This window comes from Marmota monax, unplaced genomic scaffold (genome assembly GCF_021218885.2).
Source record: "Marmota monax isolate L192 unplaced genomic scaffold, Marmota_monax_Labrador192_F-V1.1 WCK01_AAM20220418_F8-fsc00165, whole genome shotgun sequence".
In the NCBI taxonomy this organism is placed as follows: Eukaryota; Metazoa; Chordata; class Mammalia; order Rodentia; family Sciuridae; genus Marmota; species Marmota monax.
The window spans coordinates 464,216-484,236 of NW_026693851.1; the positions used below are offsets into that span (position 1 = coordinate 464,216).

At 35.0% G+C, this 20,021-nt stretch overlaps 1 protein-coding gene across 5 annotated transcripts in view; it reads right to left on the reverse strand.

The window, feature by feature from the left end:
• Cdk14 (cyclin dependent kinase 14) overlaps window positions 1-20,021 on the reverse strand; it is a 599,374-nt gene that overhangs the window by 332,298 nt on the left and 247,055 nt on the right. For all 5 annotated transcript variants that reach the window (XM_058585022.1, XM_046462471.2, XM_058585024.1 and 2 more), the window contains one exon: window positions 11,571-11,665. In XM_058585022.1, coding sequence (XP_058441005.1) covers window positions 11,571-11,665 — 95 coding nt within the window. The remainder of the gene's footprint in view (window positions 1-11,570; window positions 11,666-20,021) is intronic.

Sequence of the window (20,021 nt, forward strand, 5' to 3'; positions counted from 1 at the left end):
CCATCCTATTCATCCTCTTTAGTGCACACTCCAATTTCCTTCAGTTTCTGTCAAAAATACCCCACTCATAGATGGGGCATGAGTGCAGAGAAAAGTAACAGTACCACTCTCTTGCTGGGTATTTACAATATCTTCTGTAGTAGTCACATCTTGGTATTAACTCACACTGAGTCAAATAAATTACTAGTCTTTTTTACTGAATTATTTTTAAGTTAATTTTCTCCCACCCTGCTTCTTCTATATTAGGCTAAACTGCCTTTTTTTTCAATATCAAATATACTGTTTTACATACCCCCACAGCAATTCATCTTGTGGGTTAGACTCAACATTTCATCAGATTCTTTTCTGACCCTTGATTCCATCACCCGGAGTGTTAATTATGGCTCCCAGCTATGACACATACACAAATAGGTCAAACAGATCATCACTATGCCTTCATCTGGGTCATTAATAAAATATCATGTAGAATAAAGTCAAGGACAATACCCTCTAGCATACCCCAACTGACTTTTCTCCTCCCTGATGTCAACTCATTAATCAATAGACTTTGAGCAAAGTTGTTCAACCAAAGATAAACTAATAACAATCTTCTAACTTGGTTTCATTTCTATTCTGTTTTGAAGGAACTTTTCAGGGTCCCTGGGAAAAAATTTTCTAGAATCAAGGAAAAATACTTTCTTATATAAAAGAATGAAGATTATTAGAATTCAAGGTCTAGATATGTAGTTTTAAATTTCACTAATACTCTAAATTAAGCTTATATATCTACAGATGCAGAGATTTGTTCCCCCCAACTTTTCATTTATTTATTAATTTTTTACTTGTTGTTTTTAGATATACATGACAGTAGGGTGTATTTTGACATATTACACATACATGGAGTGCAATTCATTCCAATTTTGATCCCATTCTTGTGGTTGCACATAATGGAGAGTTATACTGGCCATGTATTCATTAATGAGCATAGGAAAGTTATGTCCAATTCATTCTACTGTCTCTCCTATTCCCAACCCCCTCTCTTCTCCATCATTCCTCTTTGTCTAATCCAGTGAATTTCAACACTCACCCTCCCTACCTTGTGTTGTAATGGGTTGGCATTCACACAACAGAGAGAACATTCAGCCTTTGGTTTTTTGTGATTGGCTTATTTCATTTAGCATGATATTATCCATTTCCATCCATTTACTGACAAATGCCATCATTTCTTTCTTCTTTATGAATAATATTCCACTGCGTATACATACTATATTTTCTTTATCCATTCATCTGTTGATGGGCACCTAGGTTGGTTCCATAGCTTAACTATTTTAAGTTGAGCTGCTATAAACATTGATGTGGCTGTATCAATGTAGTATGTTGATTTAAATCCTTTGGGTATATGCTGAAGAGTGGGATAACTGGATCAAATGGAGATTCCATTCCAAGTTTTCTAAAGAATCTCCAGACTACTTTCCTGAGTGGTTGCAACAATTTGCAGTCCAAAAAGCAATGTATAAGTGAATCTTTTCCCCCTACATCCTCACCAGCATTTATTATTACTTGTATTCTTGATAATTGCCATTCTGACTGAAGTGAGATGGAATCTCAGTGTAGTTTTTATTTGCATTTTTCTAATTGCTAGAGAGGTTGAACATTTTTTCATATATTTGTTCACCATTTGTATTTCTTCTTCTATGAAGTGCCTGTTCAGTTCCTTTGCCTATTTATTGATTATATTATTTGGTTTTTTCTTGCCCCACCACCTTTTTAAAACCAGCATTACTCTTGTCTATCTGCATTTTTGATGATTTCTCAAAGGGATCATAAGCAATAGATCCGTGAGTATGCCCCCTGAAATTTATTCCACACTGCAGATGTCATTTATCTGGGACTAGAGAATTAAGCTATTCCAGTAGATGTTTAGGAAATAGTTCAGGGAACCAAGAAAAGCATGCCTTTTATCTGAAAATATTCCTTATGGTTGGAAAAACCCTTGCTTTATGAACCTAGATGGGAGACAGGACCATCCGCCATTACAAAAGCTAAGATACTAGATACTTCCTCAGGGTCCAATTTAGTCAAAACATGACATGAGATTTTTTCTGTTAACCAAACACAAGCAGTCCAGGTTCCCATTAAAAGGCAAACCCCCCAAAGCATGAGAATGTAGAGGCCATTTGCCATCATTTGAAGAACGATAACATTTAATTTAGTCACCCAGAGAAGGCAGGCAAGTGAAGCCAATGTCCAGTTGCAACAGGACAGGAGGGTACTCGGCAGACAGGAGGGTACTCGGCAGACAGCTCTATGGCATGATTTTGTCTCTGGTTCAGACTGTCCAAACTCACACTGTTCCTGCCCATTTTTAAAGTCTTTCTAGCAGGGCTGTCACCCATATAATATTACCTCAGTAAATTTTCTTATTAAAGCAGGCCAGGAGAATTTCTGTTGCTTGCTATGGAGATTTATGACTGACACTCAGAGAAGCCAGATTTCTTAATGCTTTTGACAACTAGGTATCTTTAACTATGCCATTATCTGAGGCCTGCTCTAACTACCTGCTATGGAGTCAAATTTGTTCTAAATCTTCTACTTGAAAGACCATTTGTGTTGGTAGAAATAAATAAAGATTATATTTAGAAAATTACACATAGAGAAATTAAAAATAATTAAATATGAATAAAGTAGTTCTTTCTCTTGGCTGCTTGTCTTACATAGTAAACTCTTATTTTTCCTGCTCCAGGTGTCTCTCATTCATACAAATATATTTGATAAGCACCTACAATGTGCCAGGTACTACTCTGGTAGAAATTAGGCAGATTTTGCCGTTGTGACACCCAGTTCATTGATCTCTGAGTATCAAATATAATAGTTTTATCTGAAATAATGAATAATTTCCTCTATAGAGACAGATCCTTTTTAAAATCCTTTGCTGACCATTCCTTATTACTTGGACCCTTAAGTTTGTAGTGTTCCACTGTTCAGTACATGGATCTTTCTTCCCTTCTGTATATCCATTTACCCATATAATGCACTACAAATTGACTGATAAATGACAAACTAACCCAAGACTTAGTAGCTTAAAATAATAGCCATTGTATTATTTCTCACAATTCTGTAGGATAGGAATTCAGAAAAGAAATAGCTGGAACAAATTATCGAGGCTCCACATGGTTTATCAGAGTCTGGAACATGTCTCTAACTTCTACCTAAGATGGCTTTTTCAGTCCTGTGTCTGGACCTTGGCTAGACTGGCTGGGTAAACTGACTAAGGTCCAATTTCTGGAACCTGATTTCACCCTGACTACTGGGTTCTCAGTTCTCCTCCAGGTTGAATAGGGTCTCTCTTTCTCTCCAAATGCTCTTTCTAATGGGACATCAGGAATTCTTTACCTGCCTGGTCAGAACTCTCAAGAGAGCAAAGCAGAAACTGTAAAGGTTTTCCAAGCATTAGGCCCAGACCTGGCACAGGGTTCCCTTCAACATTTTGCTTTATTGGTTAGATAAGTCAAGGACAGTAGTATTGAAAGGCAAAGCTCATTTAAGGGAACCAATGTAACAACTAACAAGCTTAGTAATCTCATTCAATACCCTGGTTTTAAATGTTTATAGTCCAGACAATTTTCAAATCTCTGTCCTGGACCTCTCTCCTAAATACTAGATTCTCATACCCAACTGCTTTTGTCACCTGCACTTCATATGCAACAAGCATCTCAAACTTCAAGGGTTGAAAATCAAATTTTAATCCACTGAACTTCTATTCGTCCCTCACCATCCCTCACCCCCATCATTGTGTGTTAGCATGTGCATATCAGAGAGAACATTTGGCCTTCAGTTTGGGGGAATTGGCTTATTTCACTTAGCATGATAGTCTCCAGTTCCATCCATTTACCAGAAAATGCCATAATTTCATTTTTCTTTATAGCTGAGTAAATATGTGTATACATACCATATTTTATTTATCCATTCATCTATTGAAGGACACTTCGATTGGTTCCATAGCTTAGCTATTATGAATTGTGTTGCTATAAATATTAATGTGTCTGTGTCACTATGGTATGCTGATTTTAAGTCCTTTGTGTATATGCTGAGGAGTGGGATAACTGGATCAAATTGTGGTTCCATTCCAAGTTTTCTAAGGAATCTCCATAATGCTTTCCAGAGTGATGACACCAATTTGCAGTCCCACCAACAATATATAAATGTACATTTTCCCCACATACTAGCCAACATTTGTTGTTATTTTTATTCTTGATTATTGCCATTCTGACTGGAATGAGATTCAGTATAGTTTAAAATTGCATTTTTCTAATTGCTAGAGATGTTGAGCATATTTTTCATATATTTTTGACCATTCATATTTCTTCTTCTGGGAAGTGTCCATTCAATTCCTTTGCCCATTTACTGATTGGATTATTTGGTTTCTTGGTGTTAAGTTCTTTTTTGCATTCTTTTATATGCCCTGGAGATTGATGCTGTATCTGAGGTGCAGGTGGCAAAGATTTTCTCCCATTCTATAGGCTCTCTCTAATCTCTTTCATTGGATTAGACAAAGGGAAATGAAAGGAAGGGAGGGGAGATGGAAAATGGAAAGACAGTAGAATGAATTGGACATAACTTTCCTATGTTCATATATGAATACACTAGCAGTGAACAACCACAAAAATGGGATCCTAATGAGAATGTTATACTCCATATAGTCCATATATATAATATGTCAAAAATATGCTCTACTGTCATGTGTACCAAAAAAAGAACAAGTTTAAAAAGAAAATCAAGTTTTATCTTCTCCATACTGTACCTCTTCTAGTTTTTCCTATCACTCCTGACGAAAGCTCCACTATTACTGTTGTCCAAGCCTACGGTTATTTTTGACTTTTCTTTGTCTCTCAAATCACACATCAAATATTATATTATTAAAAATAAATCCAGAATCCAAACACTTACCTCCTCTCCTTTGCTAACATCATCATCTTATCCTTAAATTATGCTGCTACAGCCTCCTAATGGGACTCCTGTTGCAGAATTTGTCCATATAGACCCAATTAAAATGTAAATCAGATCAGATATTTCTGCGCTTGGCACTCTTTAGCAGCTTTCCACCTCATTCTGAGTTAAATTGAAACTTGGTAAAACAAAGATCTACAAGGAAAACACAATCTGGACCCACAAGTATGTTGGATTTTTCTCTTCCTCTCGTTTTCCTGGCTCTCTCAATTCCAGCCACAGTATCTCTACTGATCCACAGCCTTTTGTTTGGAATTTTCTCTTACCAAATTTTCTTCTTCAGATTTTTACCTAAACACCTCCCAGCTTCTCAAGAAGGCCTACCCTGATCACCCCCATTTAAAGTTGCATATGCATGTTCATGAGCACACAGGTTTAATCTCATGAGAACAGAAAAATACTCAATTGCCCCCAGATAGTTTAATCTGGAAATTAGAATATTAATGGAAAGCTATAGTTTTTCAAGAACAGACGTGATGTAAAATCAAACAAATTAAAGCATTCATCATAGATTTGGAAATCAAAATGCATGAGGCAGAGAAATTACATAGCTAGGTAAATTCTGTGGCCGAAAGTCATAATACAACTTTCAGCCTCCTGGTCCATATTACACATACTTCAGATCATCATATAAAACTATGAAGGCATAAACACAGCAACCTCCAGGGTGAAATGGAGTAACAGGGGTCTCAGGTACAGGGAACTGGGGCTTTAGTTTTATTTCATCCTTTTAAGTTAGCTGAGTAATTTTAGTAAATCTGTTTAAATTCTCCAAGCATTATTTTCTCATCAAAAAAAAATGCTGTATAAAAATGTTTACCCTACACACCTCAAAGGGGTAAGATAGAATCTAACGGAATAACATTTATGAGAGTGTTTTGATGAATATACATACAGCTCTTTAAAACCACCTAATTGGATGTCTGAAGAGCCAAATACTACTTTATATCATTTTTGGTGATGGCTTATTTTTTAATAGAGAATATAAGATTTTTTTCATTAGTTTACAGCATAGAATAAGAAATAAAATGATTGTTCCTAGCAATACCATGATTATCTGTGAGTTTGTTGATGTTTTTGTTTTTTACAGCTTTACTGAGGTATAATTAATATAAGCAATTTACATATATTCTACAATTTGATGAGTTTGGACATATGCACACACATTTATACCATCACCATGAGCAAGATAATCAAGATAAGAAGTGTATCTATCACCTCCATTTCTTGTAGCCCTTTTCTTTTATTTATTTATTTATTTATTTTGGTGGTAAGGACACTTAACATAAGGTCCACCCTCTTAGCAAGTTTTTAAGCCCACAATATATCATATTGCTATCTTTAGGTACTATATTGCACAGTAATCTCTAAAACTGATTCATGCTGTAAAACTGATACTTGATACCAAATGAACAACTTCATATTTACCCCTCTTCCCTCCTGTCCTGGTAACCACCATTCTATTTTGCTTTTCTTTTTATATGTAGGTGTTAAATATGTAATGAAAAATGATGCTCCACATGCTTCGCTCTTTTGTAATTTAAGACAATACAATACTTGTGACCTTAATGGCAACATATACATAATCATGCTTACTATTAACATTCTCATTTCCACATAAAGAATCAGTCTCAAAGTTCTCAGCCTGGTGTTAAATAGGATAATGCGGCACTCATTTGTTTTGGGGAAAAAAACTTATATATATCCATAAAAACTCCATATATTATATATTTAACCATACTATACATACACACACATTTATGTGTATGTAAATATGCACACAAACTAAATCTGTTTAACTAGTGGTAGAAATTGTTAACACTTTCACAGGAAAATACATTCTACAGTCAATAATTCTGAGCTATATTCTGGATTTCTCTCCCAAGAGATGTGAGCAACCTGGGGGCACACTGCCCACCATGTCCCCAACCTTGAAGCCTACAGATTGTTATATCTACACACTGTAGAATGTGTAAGAACCTAAATGTCTGGGTGTTTCAGAAACTTTTCACAGTACTTAAGAGAGAGCTTACAATATCCTCTTACCCTCTGAATCACTTTAATAATGACCTCTGAAGTCATTTCCTTGAGTATTCTTCCACATCACTAATTTTTCATTACTTATTTCGTTATTCTGATTCTCAGAAGGCTTTTATAAAACCTAAAATGTCATTCATGGAAATAACATAAAAGAGCTAGCATTTGAATTCTCTTTTAAAGCAAAGAACATAAGTGTATTTATACTGTGTGTACATCATCATAAATAAGAATCCTTCACTTGGTGAGTCTCATATTGCACAGGTATCTCAGAAAGCCCTTGAAAACTTAATTAATTCTGAAGCCAAAAGGAAAAATCCAATTGTGCTTAATAGATCTTATAATATTTTGCTCTCCCTCACATTTGGGGTTTATTGGGCACAAGGTATTGATTTTTCCTACACTGTTTAAGTTGTTATCTTCCCTCCTGTTATCTTCAAAAAGAGGTGATATGAATTATGTGGAACTACAAAATCAACATTACTTAGAAAATAATATTTTGATGTTATTTTCATTTGTAAATATTAGAAAATAATATTTGATTTTAACAACTTTAGAACATGGTAATAGCACCATTAAATTTGTGAGATTTTAGATTAAAATAGTGGATACTGATTTTAGAACTTACTACAAAGTTCTATTTTTACATGTATGTATACATGATTAAGTACACCCCTATGGGGCAATACAGTAATTTAGAAATCTCCTTTATGGAAATTTAAAACACATTTTGCAATTGAAATAATAGTTTAAATGGTTAGGTTTTTGACCAGGTGGCAAGCCTTGTCTACACTGTAAAGAAGTTTAAACTTATTTTTTTTTTTGTTTGTTTGTTTTACTTTGTTTTGTTATTTGGTAATGGCGATTGAACTCAGGGGCACTCAATCACTGAACCACATCCCCAAGCTCTATTTTGTATTTTATTTACAGACAGGGTCTCACTGAGTTGCTTAGCACCCACTCATGATCCTCCTGTCTCAGCCTCCTGAGCCACTGGGATTATGCAGAGTAACACAGAGTAAGGGAAGGCTGTGGAAAGAAGAGGGAAGTTTTCTTTCCCTCTTGTGACCCAGGGCTCCTCTAATTTAACCTATAAAAATCAATAGGAAATATATTCCAATTAGGATTCAAATTAAGAATAGCCCAGGTCTATCTTGCTTACACACTGTAAGACTCTCTTAACCCTTAGGTTTCTCCTTCATAAATTGGTGACAGTCGTAGCTCCATGTGCTGTGGAAAACATGTGTCATCATGAACAAAAGCCCTCAGCCCAGTGCCCCGCACAAAATCCAATAGATGACAGTTGTTGACTTTCTTCAGTTCAGTGGTCACCCTCCCAAACATTATTTCACTCCACCCTATTCTGTCTCTCCCACCCATCATTCCAATACCACAGTGCCTCACCACCACCCCACTCTCCCTACTAAGATCTGCTCCATTTATTGATTGGGTTATTTGTGGGTTTTTTTTTTTTTTAGGTGTTAAGATTTTTGAGTTCTTTATATATCCTAGAGATTAGTGCTCTATCTGATGTGTGAGGGGTAAAAATTTGTTCCCAAATTGTAGGCTCTCTATTCACCTCACTGATTGATTCTTTTGCTGAGAAGATGCTTTTTAGTTTGAATCCATCCCAATTTTTGATTCTTGATATTAATTCTTGCACTATAGGAGTCTTATTAAGGAAGCTGCGGCCTAATCCAACATGATGGAGCTTTGGGCCTACTTTTTCTTCTAATAGATGCAGTATCTCTGGTTTAACTCCTAGATCCTTAATCCACTTTGAGTTGAGTTTTCCATATGGTGAGAGATAGGGGTTTAATTTTATTTTGTTGCATATGGGTTTCCAGTTTTTCCAGCACCATTTGCAGGTAAATGGATGGAGTTGGAGAATATAATGCTAAGTGAAGTTAGCCAATCCCAAAAAACCAAATGCTGAATGTTTTCTCTGATTTAAGGATGCTGATTCACCATGGGGGTCAGAGCATGGGAAGATTAGATGAACTCCAGATAGGGCAAAGGAGAAAAGGGAAGGGAAGAGAAGGGAGGGAGCATGGGGGTAGGAAAGACTGTGGAATGAGATGGACATCGTTACCCTAAGTACATGTATGAAGACAAGAATGGTGTGACTGTACTTTGTGTACAACAGAGATATGAAAAATTGTGCTCTATATGTGTAATATGAATTGTAATGTTTCCTGCTGTCATATATGAAAATTAAAATTTTAAAAATGAAAAAAATAAAACAAAATAAATCAGCAGTGTAAAAAAAAATAAGAGAGAGAGAGAGAGAGAGAGAGAGAGAGAGAGAGAGAGAGAGAGATCTGCTCCAATTTCCAAAGCATTTCATGGTTTAAAATTACTTCCACCTTCCACTATGAAACATGGAAGAAGAAAAGGTGGAGTTTATCTCTGCTAAATACTGTGAGGAGAACAATCTGATTCATTCATTAAAGTACATAAGAACCTTAATTCTTTTTAAAACATAAAATATTTCTAAAGTACAATCAATTGTAAAATAGAAAATAAAAACTTTGGGCCTTACTCAGGGAAGTTATTTTTGTACTAGACAACTGCCACATAATCAGGCGAATATTGCTGAAGAGTCTACACCTTCCCTACCCTGCCTGGCAAAACTCAAGATCCTCTAGAGCCCAAAGTTCTTCTTTTCCCAAAAATTGGATTTCAGAGACTCGCTGAAACATCTAATACTTAAAATAAACAAACTAACCAATTTTAGGCATAGCAGCCAACAGTGCTTCACTAGAAGGAGCAAAAAGATAGAGATAAAGAAAACAGGAAAAGGAAGCCAAAAAGAACAGGCAAGAAACAGGAAGGGAAGGAAATGGAGAAATGAAGAGGCAGGGGCATCATAAGCCATGAGTGGCATCTCTTGTCTCACTCTCTAAAACGATGAGCAACAGCATTTCTTACTTCCACAAGAGATGTTAGGAATGAAATGACACTGGAAGAACAATGCATCATGCTATTATGAGGCTGTTTTAAGAAGACCTAGATATCTGTACAACAATTGGGATCAGGGAAAATCTCGCTCATACAAAGAAAAATGATTGCATTTCAAAGTCAGTCCTAATCAGCAAATACTGCAACATAATGAATTTCTTCGCTTATTTTGGCATCTCCACAAAATATAAAATCACCAAATGAAATTCATTTTGACCAGGCACAGTTTTTACCCTCACAAATAAATTTTGTTTTCTTTTAAGATCCGGGGGACATATTTTCACATTACTGCTGTCAGTTTCTCTATCAATGTGATTGATTTTGATGCCCAAACTATTTTTTTTTCCTTTTAAGTGTACAATTTGAAGGAGGTAATAAATACATTTTAAAGTATCCTTTCTGTGGAAAGTTAGTTAGAATAGTTAGAAAAACTTAGATTTCATTGAGAGATGTGAACTAAACATACTGGAAAACATAAATGAAAAGTTCTAAGTCTAAATCAGCTGAATACATTATTGACTCCAAATCATGGATTAAACAAAAGAAATTATATTTGCATTGATGTGTGAATCTGCATCCATTCTTGGTAGCATGTAATATATGCAACTGCTCAGCTCTAGCTGTATTTGTAGCCACATTACCATATTATTCAAATGTATCTATCATTTATATGTAAATAGACAAGATGAATGGCTTCTTCATAAGACAACAATTTTAAAATGACAAACAGACACAGGCAGACATTACCAAGATAAAAATGTTTCAAATATTCATTCTTTTACATTTCATCAGGAAAAATGGAAAGTATTTCAATTTTTTAAAAAAGTATTGTGGCAATTACTAAATGGAATCTTAATATATTCACAATACCAATAGCTATTCTTCTCAATAAACTACACTGATGTCATTTGTATCTTATAAATTACATGTTCTCAGATCCATCTGTGAAAATTGGGATGTTAATTATCATGGTTACGTTCATGATTCCAGTTAAATGCTGAAGTAGTGCTACACAAATACCATATGTTTTTCCAAGGGAAATGAAGAAAGATTAATTATGAGTTCAAGTCCAAGTCTTCCAGCAGTAATACTCTCAACACAATAAGATCATTACATTGTGTGCTAGGCAAATTGGATGTCTTAATTAATAGTTGAAATTCCAACTGAGGGGGAAAACTTTGAAACCTAAATTGTAAGTAACAAGCTTTCCTTAAAAAAAAAATTAAAAACCTTCATAAGGATGCTTTTGTGAAACCAAGTTATAAGCCCAAATAAAGACATTTCCTCTTTGAATTTCCTTTGATAGTGATAGTTTCCTGTTGTTTAATCCTGTTTCATAAACAAAAATTACAATGCATGCTAGTAACAAATAGACTATAAATAGTTGATACATCACACAAATATTTAATGTAACATTTTTTACTGTATTCAAAGATATCTTATGGAGCTGCTATTTTATGCAAAATTATGTCTCAATGCTCATATAAAATATTCACTTCAATATGACAATGAAAAAACAAAACCTTATGGTAAAACTATAGGAATGTTGTTCATATCTTAAAGGTCTGAATTCTTATTTTTCTTACCACATATTCAAAGACCAGTGTCAGGGTCTCCTTGGTATGGATGATGTCATGAAGCAGCACTATGTTCGCATGTTTTAGTCCTTTTAACAGAGAAGCTGTAAAATAAAAAGGGCAGAGAGACAATTTTTCAGGGCTAACCATCAACTAATATGTTGCATTATCACATTGGCCCATTGTCAGATAAATGGTATTTATTTTCCCCTGTTCCAAATTCAGAATCATGGGATGGAAAAAAGGTCTTCATTTAGATCAAACCCACCAATTTTATCACCTGCCATTTGTTACTAATCTCTGGTTAGGTTCTATAATGTTCAGAGAATGTAGCTGGTTTGATTTCAATTTTTTAAAATTTTCAAGGTGTGTTTTACTTAGGATTGTTTACTAAGGATGTGGCTTACCTTAGCATATTTTCCATGTGTATGAAATAAGTATTCGGATGCTAGGTGGATTGTCCCATAAATGCAGCTAGATCCTGTTGTTTCATGATGCTACTGAGTTCCTCTAAATCCTTGCTGCTTTTCTGAATAGTGGGGTTCAACCAATTACGAAGTGAGAAATATTGATGTTGCCAGCTGGACTTATCAGTTTATGCTTTGAGTTCTCTAGTTCTTTCCTTTTTACATTTTCAAGCTCTGTTGTACACTGGATTCACATTTAAGATGGCTGTCTTTTTTACGAATAGACCCCTTTATCAACAATGTTGTTCTTCATTCTTGGAAATTTTTTGCTCTATATCTGCTGTTTTACGTTAGGATAGTAACCCCAATTATCTTTTGATTAGTGTTTACATTGTGTGTCTTTTATGAGCCCTTTTCTATTATTCTACCAATTTCACTATATTTGAAGTAAGCATTTTACAGACAGCATATAGTCAGATCAAGTATCTTTTAAAATTCATTCTACCAATCTCTGTGTTTTAATAGATATTTTTAGGCTATTTGGATTCAATATAAATATTAATATGTGGGGTCACCTATTATTTGCATTTGTTTTTCCCATGAGCACCTTAAGATTCAGTTTTCATTTCTGATTTGATTTTGTCTTCTATATTTCTCAAGAGTTCAATTAACTCATTTCATTTTGGTTTTGACCATTTCCCTGCTTAACTTTTGTATGTCCAATTCCATGTGGGTTTTTGTTTGTTTGCTTAAAAAATCCTCAAAGGATAAATGAGAATATTAATTCATATTACAGTGCTATTTATGTTTTTTTTTAATTTCATGGTTGATCCTTAAGAAGTTTTTATCAACTAAAATGCATAGATTCCTATTGTCTCATTCTTCATTGCAGTTTTGTGTAGATGTGGGCTACTTTATTCAAATCCTACTTATCTAGAGGATTGAGTTCCTAATTTGGGAATCTTCCAGCTGGTAGTGTTAACAATTTCCCAACTTGAGCAAGGAAAACCTAGTCCTGCCTCTTGAATCCCATTCCTTCTCCCATTCCTTTGATTAAGAAATGAGACAACCCTGACCCTGATAATCAGGCTCTTTCTAATATTGCTCAGCTTTTTTTAAAAAAACCAGATGAATGAACAAAAAATCCTTCAGATAAAAATTTCAGTTTCTATGAACAATATCAAAAAAATATAATTGAACATTTTTTTTCTTCTTCTTTTGAAATATCTCCCTCAAATATATTGTTAAAAATTGAGCTTTGGGGTTAAAGACATTACTTATTAAATTTGGGTAGTGTATTTAGTCTTCATTTTTCTAATTCTACATAAAAAATTATAAAAGGGAAAATATGTAAATCATAATACTGTGCAAAGCAAGTAACCTGTCTTTTTAAATAACCAAAACCCTTATTACATTAATGTAAGAATACCTGAGATACTCATAAATACAAGAATTAATTTTAGAAAATATCCTCTTAATTCATAAGAAAAACAAAAATAATCAGAATTATTTCTGTGTATAGCAATAACCATTGTATTATGGTATTCAAAGAATAGGAATTTCCTCTTATTACTTTAAAAACACTATGTCTTTGATTTTGGTTTTTACTTATAAATCTAAACAACCTAATGAGAAAAACAAAGCACATGTTTTTAACTTATCCTATCAAGAACTTTTAATGATTCATTTATTCATCAAATATTTATTTCTTCAGAATCTAGTTGCTGGCATTGGTGGCCCTGATCAGACCTCAATCCTGTGACAAACACTCAACAACACCTCAATAACATATCTTTAAAAAGAGATTTACAACACCAAGAATGAACCCTAGTGCAGACTATGGACTTGGAGAGACAGTGATGTAGCACCATAAGCTCAGTGATTGCAGGAAATGTGCCATCCTATTATTTCCTCTCCAAGGAGAAGTATCACTCTCTCTGAGTGATGGTTGGGGAGGTGATGAATTTATGTGGGACTATGAGTTACATGGGAACTCTTTGTACTTTCTGTTCAATTTTAACTGAACCTAAAATTGTTTGAAAAAATAAAGTCTATTAAAAAATCAAAAAGTAAATTGCCACATTTTGTAATATATTAAAAGAAATGCAAATCTAGGATACTTAATATCTCACTCAAATTGCATGAATTTCAGACATACAATCACCATATACATTGGAGACTCCCTAGAGAAGCAAAGATAAAGCATATAGACTGTTCAGTTCCAGCATGTTGTTATTATTATTGCTATTCTGTTGTCTTCTCCAGGAAAACCTGCTTCAGGACAATATATTATATCTTGAAATCTAAGATAAATTTTTATAAGCATGAAATTGGTCAAAAGAAGGCCATCCGGCATACAACTGGCTGGTGTGGCTACTTACACATGAAAAGACAAGAATGTATTCTCTCTGAAACTGAATCAGCAACATCAATGCAAATTTGAAGTCCAGAGAAGTATAATCCAAATAGTGTGGGGAGGCCTTCTCCCTCATCCCACATACTTCTGCCAAGGATGAGTTAGTTTTGCACATTTAAAAGCTTCTAGTAAAACTATCAACACATTTCTGTTAGCTGACCTCTATAGCATACAAGTGAGAAAATAATCACAAAAATTACAATAACATCACTGTGCATGAACTTTGAAAAAGCAGCTACTATACACTTACCATAGAGCTTAGTATTGTTCATAATAATAATTTACAGTCTTGTCAATTAATTATTCAAATAGCCCATCAGCCTTAAACAATTAAACTTTTATTAAACAGCTAGCATCAGATATTAATCTGGGGAAGGACCTCACATTGGCTCATTTTAAAAAGGATATCAATTTCTGAACTACTCTTCTGAGACCAACTTTCCACAGAGACCATTATTTCAAGCCACAACAGGGTATTTGAAAATGATGGCCAGGTACAGTGCTTAATACCTTGCCTGTGCAGAGGGGGAAAGTTTACAGGTGAAACAAATTAAGGATCTCCTGAGTAGCAGGTTACAACAAAGAAATATTTGTAATTTTATCCAATTTCATTGTTCATGTTATTATGTAGGTTGTCAAGCTCAGTGAACATCCATCTTTACACATAAGAACTCCAAAAAGGAACTGAAGCTTCCACTTCACTACAAAATCCATACATAGGAAACTGTTTACCTTGAGATTTTTTTTTCCCATTTCCCCCATGACTGTCTTTTTTTCTCTAACCACTTACACTTAAATTGTTTCTCATTTCTCAGAGTAATGTCTTCATACCTATCATATGCCACTGCATTTTCCTACAATTTCAGTAACATCAAATTCCTGCCATCATTTATCTTGGGGGAAAAAAAACATTTTTTCCTGACAATGTCTAGCATCATAGAAAAAAAGTCATGTTATTTTTGTAGTATATTTTTGACCACTTTTACATGAAGTTTCAAAGCCTCCATGTTTTCATTCTATTGTATAAATTATTACAGATTTTATATTTAAGAATACATTTATACAAACTTTTAAAACACATTGGCAGTAAAATAAGCACTAATATCTGAATTTAAAAGCATGGCCCCTTCTTTTCTGAGATTAACATAATGGATTCATAGCTGGAAAAGGATAAAGTCATTAATTCCAAAGCTGATGGCAGAAAAATGGCATTCAAGGGCAGAAAACAGCCTATGATCTACCAACATTGGGGGAGGTGACAGACAGGGCTGGCATTGAGGCTGACAACACAGCAGCCACTGGTCACAGCAAGGTGCCAGATACCATGGTTCCTGCTGCCACCAAGGCAAGGGAGCCTCCTGGATGCCAAGTCTGTCCACTGATTAGCACTGACAAATTCCGGAGCCAGTATGTCCCTCTTCATGTCAAACACTGTCAAAACAGTACTCCATGTAATCCTAATGCAATCATAAATACACCACATGTTATCTTCTCATCATTTATATTCAAACCAAATCCTGCAACATTTGCGTTGGTAATTCCAGCACACACGCTTTCCCCACAAATTTGAGGTAAACATGTGGCAACATTTCAAATTAATTTCACTAGTGAGGATTAAAACAGTACAATTGAACATGATGTAAACGATTTGTAATTAGGGCTGAGGGTGAAAAATCTTAACAATAATGTTCGGGGTATGACATCAAAACAATAAGAAAATGAAAACATTCCATTCATCAAGGTGACTGTGCCTTTGACAAAGTCCCAGGAGGACAGATGGACACGGGGAGCCTTCCCTCTGGCTGGCAGTAAGGTTCAGATACACTCATGAGCCATATTCACCCTGTGGTCTGTCACTCTGAGAATAAACATCTTAAGTTTCCACTGGGACTTGGAAGAGATGAATTTCATCTAAAATCCAACCCCATCCTGATTAAAATAAATGTTTTTAGTTAATATGGAAAATCAGAGAAAGCTCATTTTATCAGGTTCTCAGTGTAGTAGCTAAAAAGTCTCAACAATATTTTTTAAAAGCTTTGATATTTAAGGTGATTTTCAATATCACCATTTGACATCCTACTAGGAAAGGAGGGATAATAAATGCACACTACCCATCTCTCTTGCTTCCTGCTTCAGTGTCTGGAAAATGCAAACGCCAGCTTCCTTCAGCTTGCTTGTGTCTGGGAGACGAGGAGACTTACACTAATGAAGAGTAGGGCACTGTCTTTGACCCAGGATTTACTTTTTATCCTGTGTACACCCATACATACAAAAAGTCAACTCTGCATCACTGGGGGAAAGAGGTCATAGCTGGTCCAAAACACAGAGCTAAAACAATTTAAATCACACTCGGGATTTAGAGTTACGGCACGCTGTTCACCAGATGTCATCCAAATGTGAAAAGGCAATACAAGAGGTTAGGAATACTTTATTACTATCACATAAATTGTTATGCATCAAAAAGTCTGCTGTTTTGCAGTAGAGTGTTCACCTTTCCCTAGGTTCAATCCTCAACACCATGTAAAAATAAATAAATAAAACGAAGGTATTGTGCGCAACTACAACTAAAAAATAAATATTAAAAGAAAAGTCTGCTGTTTTTACTTGCTTTTTAATTAAGTTTTTCTGGTGGAAGATGAACCAAAAAAATCAATTTCACTGCATATTCATTCCTCCTGTTTGTCCCCACTCTGATTTCCCTAACATCAAAGTACTGAAAATTAGTTTTGGAAATTACAACCTCGACCATTCTCCCTTGCTTTCAATAATCTGTTTATCCATCACTTCTTTACTATCAGAGAGAAGTCAGCAGGGGCTATTTCGATATCTCAGCCTCAACCTGACCACAATGACCACTTACTAAGTCACTTCAAAGAACAAACTCCTCCAACAATATAGCTTATGCTTATGGAACTGCCAAAATTTGACTGGCTGGATCCACTGGCACAACAATGTTATCTGTTTCAATCTGGTGGAGTTCACAAATCAATGTTAGCTTTTCATAGATGCATTGGTAGTTTTACCACAGATAATATTCAAGGAGCCAAAAACTGAATAAATAGAAAAAAAGTTAAGAAGAATCTACTCATCACACCATTGTTATATGAGAGGAGTGACACAGGAACAATTTAATTTTCTACATGTAAATCTATATCATCTGGCTTGTCTATGATAAAGACATTACTTTTATAATAAAAAGGAGGTATCTGGAATTTTTCTTCATTAGAAATAGATGAACCAATCTTTCAGTAGATAAATGGATTAAAAAATGTGGCATACATACAAATGGAATTTTACTCAGCAATAAAAGAGAATAAAATCATGGCATTTGCAGGTACATGAATGGCATTGGAGAAGATAATGCTAAGTGAAGTTAGTCAATCCCCCCCCCCAAAAAAAATGCCAAATGTTTTCTCTGATTCATACTGGGGTAGAGAGGGGGAGCATGAGAGGAATAGACGAACTCTAGATAGGGCAGAGGTGTGGGAGGGAAAGGGAGGGGGCAGAGGGTTAGCAAGGGAGGTAGAATGTGATGGACATCATTATCCAAAGTACATGTATGAACACATAAATTGGTGTCAACATACTTTATATACAACCAGAGATATGAAAAATTGTGCTGTATATGTGTAATAAGAATTGCAATATATTCTGCTGTCATTTATTTTTTTAAAAATCAAAAAATAAAGAAATAGAAGGACTAAAGAATCTGAACAACACTATAAAATAAAGAACATACAATGTTTTACACAATTAATAGGTAACTATTGTACAACCCACAATAATGAATCATTATTCAACTATTCCTGCCTCACTAGGGTATTGATGGAATTTTTTTTTATCTTAGGCATGTCAAACTATAATGTGCTCTCATTCCACACATTAATCCAAAATATTGAAATTGTTCCTGTCTAATCAGTTACTTCCCTGTAGCTGATTGGCTCCTCTGCGGTGATGCTCATTGGACTGTTTCCCTGCCCTTTCAGACCACGGAGCTGCTCATTGGGGGACTTTTTTGGCTGTGGCTCTCAACACTGTAGTAAAATAAATTTGCTCAGGGCAAAACATTTCAATTCTGCTGGTTCAATCTATAAATGACTTATCAGCTGGTTTTCCCTGATCTACCTAGTCTTGTTCCTATTTGCTACTCAAAAGATCCATGCAAATGCAAGTAATACATAAATGTTGTACATGGGTTTCTTTTCAAATGCAAACATCTTATTAGTAATTTCTACAGAAATCAAACATGTCTACCAATGGGTAGAATGGTGATGATTACGTTCCAGGTACTGTACTTAGCAGAAAAGAGACAAATTTAGGAACAGAAGGTTTCTAGAAGACTTGAAAACAGAAGACTTGATTTTTATTGAGCTACTTAAGATAGCTTTAAAAGCAGTTAGATGGTTTGCTTCATTTTAACTATTTTAAACTTGATTAGACATGGGTTACAAGTCCAATTAGCAAGAACACTGCAATGTAATAAAAAAGGCCATGTGGCTTGGCACCAAGCTCCTTATGTGTTCTAAGAATAAACATTTAGCCAGGCATGGTGGCGAATGCCTGGAATCCAGGTAGCTTGGAAGGATGAAGCTGGAGGATCATGAGTTCAAAGCCAGACTTCTCAACTTAGTGAGGCCCTAAGCAACTTAGTGAGACCCTGTCTCTAAAAAATATATTAAAAGGGCTAGGGATGTGGCTCAGTGGGTTTAATCCCCAGTAGCAAAATAAATAAATAAATAATCATAATAAACATTTATATCATGTTTGGTATTGCTAGCAGAATAAGCTGAACTAAACCTTTGTTTACATGAAATTACATGGATAGCTATTATTCTTGTATACAAATTAAAGTAAGTGTAAAATCAGATACCTCCTTTGCCATGGCTACTTATTCCAGCACCTGAGGGCCCGCACAAAGGACAGTTGATCAAGAGGTGGAGCAATATCTGACTCCTTCACGAGACGAGATAGTCTTACATCATGTTTCCAGACTCTTTAGGCTCCCCTTCCCACATTATCAGGATTTACACTGTTCACTTCATGACAGGCGCATGTGTTCCTTCTCAAAGTGTGGCCCTCCAACCACATACACCAAAATGAATTTATGCACTTGATATTAATGCATATTCACTGGGTTTTAACTCAACCCTATCAAATATGAGTATATAGATATAAGACCCAAATAACATCCAATGAATATTTGTTTAACATTTACTATGTGCCAGTCACTATGGATAAAGCAAGAGAAATATGTACACAAATTCTTGTTCCCGTGAAGCTTATATTCTCTATATTGACCAACCTTTTTATTCAATATTTATGTATCCTAAATTTTGAAGGCACTATGCTATGGCTTTGGTGTGGGGGGGTAGCATGTTTGTGGGGTGTGTGTGTGTGTGTGTGCATGCATGCATGCTTACACACTTAAGTACATTTCCATCTACTCACTGTTCTATGAGAAAATCAACAGAAGCAGTCATATCATTGATTACTAGATTCATTTACCTTTTCTATCACACACACACACACACACACACACACACACACACTCTTACACCATTGAGATAGACACCATTGAAGGTGACAGCTTTTAGCTAAAAAACAGAGGGAATAATTTGTTCTGAAAATTTGATAGTA